This window comes from Neophocaena asiaeorientalis, unplaced genomic scaffold, assembly GCF_003031525.2.
Source record: "Neophocaena asiaeorientalis asiaeorientalis breed wild unplaced genomic scaffold, Neophocaena_asiaeorientalis_V1.1 scaffold594, whole genome shotgun sequence".
Lineage (NCBI taxonomy): Eukaryota > Metazoa > Chordata > Mammalia > Artiodactyla > Phocoenidae > Neophocaena > Neophocaena asiaeorientalis.
In genome coordinates, this window is record NW_020175066.1 from 3,111,243 (window position 1) to 3,126,265 (window position 15,023).

General features: G+C 38.2%; 1 protein-coding gene across 1 annotated transcript in view; it reads right to left on the reverse strand.

Moving 5' to 3' along the window:
* Positions 1 to 3,479: 3,479 nt before the first annotated feature.
* ASPM (assembly factor for spindle microtubules) overlaps positions 3,480 to 15,023 on the reverse strand; it is a 66,350-nt gene continuing 54,806 nt past the window's right edge. Inside the window, exons 20-28 of the mRNA XM_024764063.1 lie at positions 13,523 to 13,619; positions 12,010 to 12,219; positions 10,557 to 10,709; positions 9,512 to 9,700; positions 8,694 to 8,886; positions 8,409 to 8,563; positions 6,389 to 6,565; positions 4,965 to 5,131; positions 3,480 to 3,735 (exon numbers count right to left, since the gene is read on the reverse strand). Of these exons, the coding sequence (XP_024619831.1) occupies positions 3,633 to 3,735; positions 4,965 to 5,131; positions 6,389 to 6,565; positions 8,409 to 8,563; positions 8,694 to 8,886; positions 9,512 to 9,700; positions 10,557 to 10,709; positions 12,010 to 12,219; positions 13,523 to 13,619 (1,444 nt within the window). The 3' untranslated portion in view covers positions 3,480 to 3,632. The remainder of the gene's footprint in view (positions 3,736 to 4,964; positions 5,132 to 6,388; positions 6,566 to 8,408; positions 8,564 to 8,693; positions 8,887 to 9,511; positions 9,701 to 10,556; positions 10,710 to 12,009; positions 12,220 to 13,522; positions 13,620 to 15,023) is intronic.

Below are 15,023 nucleotides of genomic sequence, written 5' to 3' on the forward strand. Positions count from 1 at the left end.
GGGAGGGAGACGCAAGAGGGAAGAGATATGGGGATATGTGTATATGTATAACTGATTCACTTTGTTATAAAGCAGAAACTAACAACACACCACTGTAAAGCAATTATACTCCAATAAAGATTAAAGAAAAAAAGAAGAGTAAGAAGATGAGCAGAGCTATCAACAGACCCTGGGGTTTAGAAAACCAAACAGTGGTTTTCAGAGTCTGTAAGAGAACAGGAAACTCTAGGGCCTTGAAAAATAAGAGTAGGTGAGAAGTAGACATAGAGTAGCCTGCCTAGGGACCGAAATCCATCTCGAAACTGTCTCAACCTAAATTGGATAAAGGTGATGTGAGGTAGCTGGTGTTTCTAGCCTAGTTGTCAGCTGGGAGCACAATAAACTCTCTGTGGAGAAGATGACATCATTCACAACCTTGCATTGTATCTGAGTTTTCACATTTAATGTCCTCAATTTTTTAAAAGTAAAATTGTATTTTTTTTTAAGGAGAATACAACAGATGATAAACAACCTCTTCAACTTCTGCTATGAATACGCACAAGTAAAATTCTAAGAGATAAGAACTATAAGCTCTGAACAAAAGCCAAACTAACCCCCAACCCAAAACAGAAAACCAAATACATGGATGCACAGAATGGAAAATAGCAGATTGTGGACGGGAGGATTCAGCTCAAAGAAGGTAATGGAGCTAGTTCTCTCAGGCAGTAACCCATTTTTACAGGTTACTGCCTGAGAGAGGTCTGCAATCAACACGTTTGCAATGGAGTTAAACCTTGGACTAAAAGAAAAAGCCCACAGTATTCTAGCCAGAGGTACCAGTGAAGCGGGTGTGGGGCAGTCACATCCACTGAGAAAGGAGGCGGATGGGTAGATCAGACTAGTGAGAGCAAAGAGAGGGCCCCAAATTTCGTGTGTAAATTCTACATAAATCTCCAAATGACGCTTGGATATCTATGTATTGGGCAAATTCAAAGTAACTCAGATAAGAATAAAAAATAATTGAAATAAGATTTGAGCTGCCACCCCAAAATCAGTGTTCAGCTTGAGCCGACCAAGTTGTTAAAAACGTTATTTTTTGGAGGACTAGAAGAGAATCCAGAGTCTCCACGATATAACATTCAATATGTCTAGGATACAAGACAAAATTATGTGATATACAAACAGAAGAATGTGGTCCAGACACACTCACGGAGGTTGTTGAAGAGCAAACACCTGCCTGCTGAGAGCGAGGCTACAAATCAGGATGGATTTTCACTCGAAAACTGCCTGGGTGTGAGGGAAGCAGATCACTGCTATCTTCTTCCTTTACATAGGTTGGAAATTTTTACACACACCCACAAATACACACTCTCTCAAATGTAAATTGTAAGTAAATATTCATCTGCATTACTCTTACCTCCTGTGAAGAGGTTATAAGCAAAGTATTTTCATTGGAATCCCTCCTTTGTTGAAAGCAGAACTACAATAGTGATCACCCTTTCTTTAGACCAAGAAACAGTGGCAGCTGAGCAATATTAAAATGAAAAGCAAGCTGTTAGCAAGCTTAGCTGCTAGCAACAAGTGATCCAAGAGACAGTGTTTTCTTAATCCGCAAAGATTTTTAAATGTACTAGGCTTTCATTGCTACAATGAAAAACTAGAAGTTATAAAGATAAGAAACCTGGAAAAAAATCACCTATTGAGAGAAATTCAACAATGTTGCATAACAGATTGCACAATGTGAATTTCTTCCTCTCAGGCATTAAGCCAAAATATGGTATGGGTAACAAGCTATATATTAGGGATAGATAAAATTTTCCAAGGTTGTAGAAGTATGGATTATTTTTTTTTTTGCGAAAATCATAACTATGTAACTTTATATATGTATACATTTAAAATTAAATTAGGTACTTTCCTGGCGGTCCAGTGGTTAAGACTCTGCGCTTCCACTGCAGGGGGCACGGGTTCGATCCCTGGTTGGGAACTGAACTAAGATCCCACATGCCTTGCAACACAGCCAAAAAAACCAAAACCAAAACCAAAACAAAACCACCAAAAAACCCCACTAAATTAAAAATTACACTCTATGGTTATAATGACATCTACTGGAAATCTGGGTTAATTACAGACAAGAAGGTGAATAAAATTCACCTAACTTCACCAGTAATAAACTCACCTAACACAGAACTAGATTGGAGTTAACGTATTTATATTCCTTCTTTAATACAATGTAATCTCTCTGTAGGAAACAGCAACTTCTAAAGAAAAAGGCTTAATTACCTCTCAACCATTAAAAAAACTTAGAATCCTGACATGGATTTATCACATACATTTAAGAGGAATATCCTTCACATGAAAATAGAATATTATGTACAATTTAAAAACTTTTAGTCTGAGTTCCAACGATAGAAAAACTTTGAACATCTGGAAATCACCTTTCACATATAACTTCATAGAAATATTTCTTGTGCAAATACTAATTGGCTATAACCATCTTAGAGGAAATTAACACCAATAACATATGATGTTGATTATATCCTAGTATAATTTACCAAGTAAATAAATTGCTTACAGCAAAATTCTGTTAAATGAAAGAGAAAAACAAACCATTTGGGAGAGTCAACAAAAACTATAGTATTTGGCATATTCTAAGTAACAAGAGTTCTCCAAACTCCAAACACTTCATTGGAAGAAAAAAAAAATTCTAAAAATTTCTAGTTACTTTCAATATATTCTTTAATATGTCAATGTGGTCTTTATTCTAACCAAATCTCAGTCTCTGAATAGGTTTAATCCTCATTCCAACAAAATAATAAAGTTAAGTAGTTAAATGGTCTCTCCATTTCTAGCTACTACTGATTTATTTCAAGCACTTTAAAACTGTCCTGGCCCCCATAGCTAGACAGTCTTTGGGACCCGATCAGACTGCAAACAGCCACTGGAATTAGCCTTCTGTGGCTCTGGAATCACACTGGCTCAGTATTGGTAACAGTGACCCAAAGCTACTGAAAATAACAAGTCATGTTTCAACACTTGAATCATCTTCCGGTCTGTGCTCAGTGACTAGACAATGAGTTTCTACTACAAGCAATACCTTGCTCTTCCCAGGTCAAGTTACAGCCCCACTCAGTTCAAAGTCAGGAGTTTTTAATATATGAAGGGGTAGGCTGAATTTGTCTAATTTCCTCAGAGCGGCTCATTTGCCCATCTTGATTGTCCCATCAGTCAGGAAACAGGGGTGCTGTCTATGGCATCTGTGGGATTATTTTATCCTCACTTCTACGTGAGTTGGCAGAATCTTAAATTTTCAACGTTTGTTTTAGATAAATGCCTCAATTTACCTATAAAACAGGAATAATAAGCTAATTTTTTCTCTTTAGGAATACGATTATATTCAAACTAATATAATATTGTAAGACGACAGACATAGATAACAGTGTTGGAATCATGTCATGACATTAGTTTGTTATCTGCATAAAGCTATTAAATAAAAGAAACAAAGAATATTAAAAGTTTATTTGTTACATACCTCTTTTTAACTTTAATACAAAGTCAGATTTTAAAAGTTGTACAAAGCAAGCCAAAAGCACTTTCCATACATGTGATCAGCTTTCCTATTTCTTTTCCTGTACATACTGAGATATTTGCCTTTGCTAATAAGGAATGCCAAGTGTGTCCATCACCATTTGAATAGCTTTCAGAGGATTCATGATTTCTTCCAAGTTATCTCTTCTCAAAACCCAATCCGGTTTAAGTCTGTGAGAAGAATAAAAACCTTGCATTAATCCAGTTCCTCTCTTAGAAGACTCACATCCATCGCTTTGTCTTAACTGAAATGTGGTCCCTCCTGGAAGGGGAGAAAAAAAAAAAGAAGAATCTACTCATTCATATGTTAATAGTTTTACAACGTAATTCATATTATAATATGCCAAGTCCTTAAATAAAAACCGTATGTAGAAATAGTTCCCATTAATAAATTTTAAGCAGACTATTTTTATGTTATACTGTAAAACATGCAAGAACAAAACTAATTTACAACTATTATACAGTTTATAATTATGAGTAATTATAAAGCTAACTGCTGTATAACCCAGGTCAAGAAATAGTGCATTGTCAGTGGTGCAGGATTTATACCTAGTAGACATTTGTCCAGTCATAGAAAGGAAGGAGAGAGAGGGAGAGAGAGGGAGGGGTTCTAATGATTCCTGCATCTAATTTATATCTCTAGACCATTTCCCTAATTTATATCTCTAGACTGTTTCTTCTGCCCAGAACCAGAGAGCAACAACGAATGTCCTTACAAGAGACACAGAGGAGGGAGAGGGAGAAGAAGCCCTGTGAAGACTTAGGCGGAGGACAGAGCTATCCAGCAACAAGCCAAGGACACTTAGCCACCAGAAACTGGACGAGCCAGGGAAGGATTACACCCCAGAGCCTCAGACCAGGTGAGGCCCTGCTGACAACCTTCATTTCAAACTTCCAGTTTCAAGAACTGTGAGAGAATAAGTTACTGGTGTTTAAGGCCACTAAGTTTGTGCTAGGTAACTAATACAAGGTCAAAAAGAACTTCTCTAGGAGGAGAAGTTTCAGGCATCAGGGTGATTATGCAAGGAGTTGGAGGTTGATGTTTTGGCCACGAGAGACCTTCGCCAGCTACCCAGTAGTGCAGCTTGTCCTACATGGAAGGGAAAAAATGATACGGCAAAGCTTATTCAGAGCTAATTATCAGCCTTAGCACGTACCTTGTTAGAACCAGGAATTTACCCAATAGCTACTAAATACTCTTGGCTGCAGTGTTATTACTTCATTAACTGCTGATATCGTCTCCTTTAGATTTACCAAAGATTTTCTTCTTGTTCACATGCTGTTTCTCCATTGTCAAGCACAGTCTCTTGCTCATAGTAGGTGCTCAATAAATGTTTGCTAAGTGGATGAATGAATGAATGAATGGTGACACAAAACTATAGGGTACATTTACTGCTCACCTTGAAACCATTCTGGTTCTTACAGGCGTTTCTGGAATAAAGGAAATGCTCATAGATTTCTTCTTTTGTTTACAAAGGATTCTTTCAGTATTCACTTTATGTTTATGAGCTGTAAGTTTATAGAGACTATAAATACGGTCAACAACTTTGGACCTACTTCGAACATCCTACAAAAGAAAATGTGCATTTATTAAACTAATAAGAATTCTATATCCCTTCTATGCTAGCAAAATCCTTCACAGTATACAAACACTATGCAGTAAATTAAGAGTTTTAACAATAAAAAAGCCGAGCTCTCCAAGTTCAGCAGTTAGATTGGTTTAAATTATGAATTTATAAGACAATTATGAAGAAGGCAAATATTCAAAAATTGTACACTTAACTCCATACTAAATAAAAAAGCAAACATTAAAAGTCAATATACCTATTATACATGGTTACCAAGTCCTGTGAATTTTACCTTCTTCTTTTTTTTTTTTTTTTAAGAAGATGTTGGGGGTAGGAGTTTATTAATTAATTAATTAATTTTTGGCTGTGTTGGGTCTTCGTTTCTGTGCGAGGGCTTTCTCTAGTTGGGGCAAGCGGGGGCCACTCTTCATCGCGGTGCGCGGGCCTCTCACTATCGCGGCCTCTCCTGTTGCGGAGCACAGGCTCCAGACATGCAGGCTCAGTAGTTGTGGTTCACGGACCTAGCTGCTCCGCGGCATGTGGGGTCCTCCCAGACCAGGGCTCGAACCCGTGTCCCCTGCATTGGCAGGCAGATTCTCAACCAGTGCGCCACCAGGGAAGCCCCGAATTTTACCTTCTTAAAGTTTCCAGCGTTACCCACTTACCTCTGCCTGATGCGACCCCAGGTCAAGTACAGTCTCTTGCCCAGACCACTGTGTGTCTACACTTGCCTCTTTCCTTAATGGTGTCCCTATACCCACACGATCTCCCAAATCCATTCTTCAACCAACAGCCAAAGTGATGTTAAAACTTAAACTGGAACATATCTCCTCGCTTAAAATCCTTCAGTGGTTTCCCACCGTTCTCAGGATAAAGGCCACAGTCCTGTCGTGGCCTGCAGTCACCCCTGCTGACTGTAACTCCTGGAGAGGATGCTCAGAGGCCTCACTGGAGAAACGCTTGTCACGTCTTTATGTCACAGCAGGGGGTGAGGAGTTGTGCACATCTGGATTTCTACCTTGCTGGGACAGCTGTTGCTTCTCTCAAGTACATGGGAGCTGGTTGCTCCTAGGGCTGTGATAAATTCTACTTCTAGAATTCAGCTTCTCTGACACATAAGAAACAACTCATATCAGCACAAAGAGCAGGTGTGAACACACGCAAAGCCCTATTTAAGTTGTGATAACTGCTTAAAAGTCTTGGACTTAAGAACATGTAAAGATAACCTCAAAGGAAAAAAACTGATGAATACTTACAGAAGCTCGATTTGTCCTCTTCAGTAAAACAGCTAACAAACAACAAGTTTTTGTGAAAATGCTTCTACTCTTGTCTGCAACTTTGTCACCGGGCTTTTCTTGGTACATTTGCAGAAGCTCCAGCAGTGTATCTACACAGTTTTCTACATCGTAAACTGCTGAAGTCGTTTTCTCATACTGGAAGAGAACAGAACCAAGTTACAAATTATAATAAACACAGATACTGGGCTGGCCAAAAGGTTCGTTCGGTTTTTTCCGTAAGATGGATCTAGTAGCATCAGTTTTCTTTAACTTCATTCAAAACAATTTTGTTATATTGTATATGGCAGCTGTCATATCAGTGTGCATTTAAAAAAAGACTAATCAAAATTGATGAAGTTTTGTGTAGTTATTTTAATATTGAAGATGGAAGAAAAAAAGCAACATTTTCAGCATATTCTGCTTTATTATTTCAAGAAAGGTAAAAATGTAACCGAAATGCAAAAAAAGATTTGTGCAGTGCATGGAGAAGGTGCTGTGACTGATCAAACGTGTCAAAAGTAGTTTGTGAAGTTTCGTGCGGGAGATTTCTCGCTGGACGATGCTCCACGGTCGGGTAGACCAGTTGAAGTTGATAGCGATCAAATCGAGACATTAACTGAGAACAATCAGTGTTATAACACGTGGGAGATAGCCGACATACTCAAAATATCCAAGTGAAGCGCTGAAAATCATTTGCACCAGCTTGGTTATGTGAATCGCTTTAGGTCTACGTTAAGTTAAGCGAAGAAAACCTTCTTGACCCTATTTCCGCATGCAATTCTCTACTTAAATGTAATGAAAACGTTCCATTTTTAAAACAAATTGTGACAGGTGATGAAAAGTGGATACTGTACAATAATGTGGAATGGGAGAGATCGTGGGGCAAGTGAAATGAACCACCACCAACCACACCAAAGGCCAGTCTTCATCCAAAGAAGACGATGTTGTGTATAGGGTGGGATTGGAAGGGAGTCCTCTATTATGAGCTCCTTCCAGAAAAGCAAACGATTAATTCCAAGAAGTACTGCTCCTAATTAGACCAACTGAAAGCAGCACTCGACGAAAAGCATCTAGAATTAGTCAACAGAAAACACATAATCTTCCATGAAGATAACACAGGACCGCATGTTTCTTTGGTGACCAGGCAAAAACTGTCAGAGCATGGCTGGGAAGTTCTGATTCATCCGCCGTGTTCACCAGACGTTGCACCTTCGGATTTCCATTTATTCTGGTCTTTACAAAATTCTCTTAATGGAAAAAATTTCAATTCCCTGGAAGACTGTAAAAGGCACCCGGAACAGTCCTTTGCTCAAAAGGATAAAAAGTTTCGGAAAGATGGAATTATGAAGTTGCCTGAAAAATGGCAGAAGGTAGTGGAACAAAAGGGTGAATACGTTGTTTGATAAAGCTCTTGGTGAAAATGAAAAATGTGTCTTTTATTTTCACTTAAAAACCAAAGGCACATTTTGGCCAACCCAGTACTTTAGAAACACCAACCAAAAAGGAAGCCAGACGTGATTAGAAGAGGTTCTGCTGTTCTGATACAGCGCAGTGTACAGGCTGTCAGCTCCGGAGGGAGATGGACATGAACCCTCCACCACTGACCACACGCTGGTCCTCGGGCGAGGACCTTACCTCCTGTAAAGACGATTATCCCTTCACTACAAAATGGGAAGGGTAATACCATAAGAACCATCTTAGAGGATGAATGGGAGGACTAAGTTAAATGATGCATGAAAAGAACTAGCACATAGTTAGCAAGGCCTTAACTAACTTGCTGTTATTCATATTATAAAAACAGGAGAAATAAATCATAAAAAATTATAGCTTCTATGTACAGTTATGTTAACAGAGTGAACATTCCCCCCCGAAGACTCTGGCACATAGTAAATGAACTTTAACTCGGGGATCTGAGTTCTCGTGATGAGCAAGCATAAACCTAACTTGCTAGGGGAGGTTTCTTGACCAAGGAACTCTTCATTATCAAGACGGAAGCTACCTTGGCGACGTTAAGCAAGACCTGCACAGCGTATCCGATGACCTCCATACAAGGGACACTACGGTTACAGCTTCGGATCAAGACGAATATTTTAGAAATTGCTCCACTCTGGGCCATATTCTCACAGCAAAGTGAAGACAGTCCAGTAACTACCTCTGAAAGGGGGAAAAAAAAGAGATACATTCACAGCAACAAAATCAGTATCGTATTATTATATTCTTTGTACGACTCAAGGGTAAAAACGCATTTCTAACCCTATACAAGATATTGTTAAAACCAACTAACCCAGGTGCTTTAGAGCCTCAAGAATAGCGGAAAGGTACTTGTATGTCAGGAGATAGTGCAGGGCAAGTGCGGTTCTGTGGTAGAGCTTGTTTTCTTCTCGAATCTCCCGGTTAACACACTGAAGTCTCTGTCGAATGGCTTTAATTTTTGTACAATCATTTTTCTTCCTCCAAGAATATCCTCTCCATAACGCCTTAAAGAGACAAACCAGTAACTTTAAGATTACAACCTCTGATGTTGTGGACTTAACATCTACATCTACTTCCACAAAGTAAATGTTTTCAGTAAAATTATATGATGTGATCTTTGCAACTACAACTTCAATTCAGGTTCTAATAAATAGCAAAAGCAATTTTTCTAGGAAGAAATACATATAATATTCCTGTATATAAGTTAAAGCATCATTCACTGGCCAAAGACAGCTAAATCGATCAAAAGGCAAAAATGCTTTTGCATCTTTCAGTCATCAACTTCCTCTCTGGAATGTGAAAATAAAGGGCTTAACAATGAAATTATGGTAGCATAGTGCATATGAATTATTCTATTGGCCAATCTCAGCTTTTTAAAATGAGCATGACTGTGCTTTTTAAAATGTTAGATATTGGGGATTCCCTGGCGGTCCAGTGGTTGGGACTCGGCGCTTTCACTGCCGTGGCCCGGGTTCAATCCCTGGTTGGGGAACTAAGATCCCGCAAGCAGTGAGGCGCAGCCAAGAAATAAAATACATAAATAAAAATAAAATTCAATAAAATGCTATATATCGTGTAGATGAATTACAAACCAAAGTCTTGAACTAAAATCATAATATTTTCAGTTACCTGGATTTTAGTGACTCTATTATTAAGCTTTTCCTGCTTTTTACGGAGGAGGAAACGGCGTACGGCTTTCTGTATCACTGATGCAGCCCTATTTTGCTGGCTCATACGTTCTTGAGCTTCATTCTGAATGTTCATGAAGCGATGTTTCTGAAGAAACCTCTTATGCTGTAATCTTGCTCGAAACCATCTCTGTTTAAAACATATGAATAGTTTTTTTACTTCAGGTTTCTAAATGAAATAAATAGAACATTTATTGAAATATCTTTCAACCCTCCCCAGTGGCATTACACTTCCACTCTAGTTGGTGCAGAAAATTCCAGGCCACAGTGGGTTTAAGTGTGTGTCTGTGTGTGTGTGTATGTGTGTGTGTGTGTGTGTGTGTGTGTGTGTCTGAGAATTTAACCCTGCACAACATATTCCTCATTTCATAAATGATATAAATCTTATCAAGCTGTATATTATTCTTCAATTTGTTTCTTTACTCAATATTTTACATGTAAGTATATTAACATATACTGTACAAACAGGATTCTCATCCAGAATACATAAAGAACTCCTATAATCATTAAGGAAAATAAAACACTCAACAGAAAAATGAGCAAAGTATGTGGAAAAAAAAATTTTTAAAGCATACCGTACAGATAAGAATTTGAATAACCAACACAGAGGAAAGATTTTTTAGAATTGCTAGCAATCATAGGAAATCCAAACCAAATATGAGATGTAATTTGCCATTCATCAAAATGACAAAATCACAAAGTCTTGTAATGTCACGGGTTGGCAAGGAGGTCGAGAGAGAGACAGGTGCCCTGGGTGTCGCTACATGAGGGGTGAATGCGTACAATGCGCCAGAGGATAACCCACAGCCTTAGTCCTGAGCCATAAAACGCAACTCACTTCTAAGCCGGCCAACCACCCTGATGGCCACATGGCAAAAGCTAAATACTACATAACTTTAGCAGGGGTATTTGGGAATTGTTTATGAAATATTAAAAAGTTTCAAACAAAAATTATGTCATAGTTTTACTGCAAAGGAAAAGCTAACCTGAATACAGATGGCTGAGTTAACCTGTTTATCATCAGCATTCTTCAGAGCCCTGTGAAGTCTGTACGCTCTTTGAATTCTAAGAGCAGACAGGTGATAAAAGGCAGCTGCTGTGAAGTGAAGAAGCCTAATTTTGGCTCTCTGTTCTAAAATCTAAAGGAGAAATAAAGATTAACAACCAAATAGTTGACTCTTAAGACAATCAACCAGTGTTTATTTTTGTATATCCTTAGTACCAAATTATATAAATTAGCAACAGTAAACTAACTTGTAACTATTAAAATTATCTACATTGTAACCTGAAGTAATTATACTCCTTTACTATACAATACTTTCAATGGTGTAACCCCTAACTGAGGATATAGAAAGCACAATTATATTTGGGTACTTCACTCCAGAATTTAACTAGACTACCCAAGGGCAGCTAGATAAGGCTTTGAAGGTACTAATTATAAGGGGAGAAGTCTAGGAATAGTAAACTGAGAAAGGGTTAGAGAGCTCCAAGCAGAACCGTTGAAGATGGTGACGTTAAATCGGGCAAACATTTGACCCGACTTCTCCAGTAGTGGTCTCGCCACATCCAGCACAAGACTTCTGCAGCAGAAGCTCCCTCCAGGGAGGGGCCTTTGGCCTTCAGAGTTTCAATTTATACTCAGTGAACAAAACACGAAAGATTTCTCCTTTAATTATTTTCTGTTTACCACTGCTTCATGTATTGGATGCCCAGAACGTCAAGAATTCCCTAGGGAGGATTCTCTCCTGCTGAAGGTGTGGAAGTTATCAACATAATGGTCCTACAACCCCTGAGAGAGTTGCTTGGTGGTAGCAAAAGGTGACTTGAATAACAACCTCCTTCACGTGTGGGGAGGGGGAAGGAGAAGCTGGGACAAAGTGAGAGAGTGGCATGACTTATATACACTACCAAAAGTAAAACAGATAGCTAGTGGGAAGCAGCAGCATAGCACAGGGAGATCAGCTGGGTGCTTTGTGACCCCCTAGAGGGGTGGGATAGGGAGAGTGGGAGGGAGACGCAAGAGGGAGGAGATATGGGGATGTATGTATGTGTATAGCTGATTCACTTTGTTATAAAGCAGAAACTAACACACCATTGTAAAGCAATTATACTCCAATAAAGATGTTAAAAACTTAAAAAAAAAAAAACTCCTTCACATGTGGAGCCCTCCTCATACTTCAGTTCCTTTGTTAAGATTTATTACACGAGAAAAGTTATTTTGCATTTTTGGTGAGCATCTATAGGAAATAGGATCATAGAACAAAAATCTATGGCAACCAGTGATCTTGTTCCATGGGGCTCTTCAGAAGCTGAATAAATTCTAGTTAATGGTTATATCAGTTCTGAAATTATTCGCCAAAATCTCAAATTTCTTAACACAATTTAGCATCAGGTATTTCCACTTCATAAGACTGAGATATCCTACTTAAAAATACTTACCCTTTTTCTTACTAACCAACCACGCACCAGTGCTTGTAGAACAACTGTAGATTTTTTTAATTCAACATATTTTATCCTTTCACACTTCCCAGTCTTCCTGGCTCGTATGTATCTTTGTATGGTCAAAGCAGCTGATTTCTGCTGGAGAAAGACCCGCCTTCCGTTATATCCTCTGAAATTTGCTTGGATCAAACAAGCAGCTTGATATCCCTATAAGGAAAAATTTGCAAGTGACACTAATAGATAGAAATAATAGTTCAACCCACTGGAGGTTCTGGAATTTCTCAATGAAAAATAAGATGGTATAATTATGATTTTTTTTTTTTTTACATTTTTAGTTTAAGAATGTTATATGTTTCACAGATTTTGAAACCCACAGAGGGCTACAGCTGAAAATGAAGCTTTTATGAAGGTGCAAACCAGGGACCATAGATACCTGGTGTTTCTTCCCTCCCTTCCTCTTGATACTTTTCATTGTGAATGAGCAAAGGACTAGTATTACTACAGGACAAATGCATTTAATACAAAAGCTAGCTACACTCTAGAGAACAGAATGGGCATTGTAAGCAGCTGTGAGGGAAGCTGTCTGTTGCTTCAAGAACCAGTGTACTCCCAGCACATCTTAGATTCCTCAATTGTAGAACATCCTGACAATCAAATTCCAAGACACATAAAGCATCTGGATTGAAACGAAAACTAGGTTTGTTTTACAACATAGACCCCCCACCTACTAGCTGAGTGACTTTGAGCAAACCCCTTTATCTCTCCAGACCTCAGTTTACTCATCCGTAAAATGGGAATGCTGATAATAGCTACCTCACAGAGTTATCATGAGGATCTGATTAGTTAGTAAATATATAATAGAAGGTGTAATAATAATAGTGTGTATATAATCATACATAGTGAATATGAACATCAAAATTTACAAGTAAAATTTTAATTTTGATTTCTTTAATAAAAGACCATAGGTACCACCATTGTTCTAGAACCAATGTTAAATATTTTAAATAGATTACCAAGTGTGGCTTAAAGAGTATGTGTTGACTCATACAGACAGGATATACTACATCTATTATGATTTTCTTCAAATAAATCACTTCAAATTGGGTTTGAGAATATGTTATAAAAACAGATACACAAACAAAAATACAAATAGTATTTTTATGAGTGAAAAAAATTTTTTTTTTTTTGCGGTATGCGGGACTCTCACTGTTGTGGCCTCTCCCATTGTGAAGCACAGGCTCCTGACGCGCAGGCTCAGCGGCCATGTCTCACGGGCCCAGCCGCTCCGCGGCATGTGGGATCTTCCCGGACCGGGGCACGAACCCGTGTCCCCTGCATCGGCAGGCGGACTCTCAACCACTGCGCCACCAGGGAAGCCCGAGTGAATATAATTTTTAATTGACTGCAATGATGTGTTTAAAGCAAATGTATAGTTAGACCTTTAAATCATTTTTTGTCTTCTGTTTTTTAAAGTAGTTCTTTACATATGAACTGTTTTTTTAACACCTACTTTTGTCATTAAGAATTGCTCATGAGCTGTTCTTCCAGAAAGTACAGCTCTCCATTTTCTCTGAATGATGATTGTTGATGCTCTCACGTTCAAAAACCTAAAAAGTGATTATTGGAAAGTAATTTCAAATTAACTCATTTAGTAAGTATTCATTGCCCACCCCCTATAAATACTAGAGGAGAAAGAAAATATAAGAAAGGCAATGAGAGAATAAAAAAAAGTAGAAAAGGATAATTCATACTTAGGTTCTAGCAATCAGAACTTTACAAACACACACACACACACACACACACACACACGGTAACACAATGCAAAACAAGTTTTACAATTGGCAATATTTCAGTGGTCAAGAAATACTAAGTTCTAAAATGACAAAAAATTCTGAACGGGATCAGAAGAAAGTAGGATTAGCCAGATCTAGACAAAGCCTAGATAAAGGGGAGGTGGTAGAAAAAATGGTAGAGAATAAAGTCTGAGTCTACACTGTGAGCGAGTCTTTGAGCAGACAGGTGTGGCTGAGAAGACAGCCTGGGAGGGTGGAGTGGCATCAGGCAAATGAGAAACAAACACCTGTTTGAAAGGAAAGATGGCATCATCAAAAGATTTAAAAAGGAATATTCTGTAAACAGAACTGGAGAAAAATTTTAAATGTGAGGGCTAGAGATTAAACTTTAGGCGTCAACATAGCAGTGACAACAATCGAGAATCGGCAGGCTCTTTCATCTGTTCACGGTCCTGTGGAAAAGGGAGAGAGATTAACCAATGTCATGTCGCCACTTTTCCTAGAAAGTAAGGCTGAATATCAATGGGAAAAGCTGGATACTGGTCCTTAATAGCTGAGAGCAGCAATTATATTTTTATCTGTTAAGCCCTGACTCTGCCCACGGGATTGATCAAGAAACGCTTGTAACACTAGCGTGCTCTCCCAAAACGATCTTTAAAACCATCACTGATATAATAACTCAACAATTCTGGGAACTGAAGAAAAAATTCTTACACTATGAAATAAAAAAATAATATAGACTATCTGGTAAGAGCTTCTGAAAATGTGTTTAAAAGAAATGAACTAGGAATAGGGAAATACCAGTAACATAGATAAGTTGGTAATTAGGTCTTTGTCATTAAGGATAGAGTACAGGGGTTAATACAAAGGAAAAAAAAGCATAAGAAAACAAATGTTGCCAGTAGCTAAATCAACAGACAAAATGGACCCGTGCACTAACAAGGAAAACAAGACTTACTAGATCATTTTATTAACTTCCCATCCTCAGTCCCTACTGAGTCCCTCATCCTTATGAACCTGAGTTAATCAAGTTTAATATTTTCTCCTGGATTATACCATCAAGGCTGTATCTCAAAAAATAAGACAGTCTCAGAGATAATTTTGTTACATTATTGCAGGAAACACCAGCAAACCATACAAATTAAGCATAGCAACTATTTAAGAGAAAACCCAACAAGCAGTATTACTTGACACACGGACTTGGTTACGGCACATGCG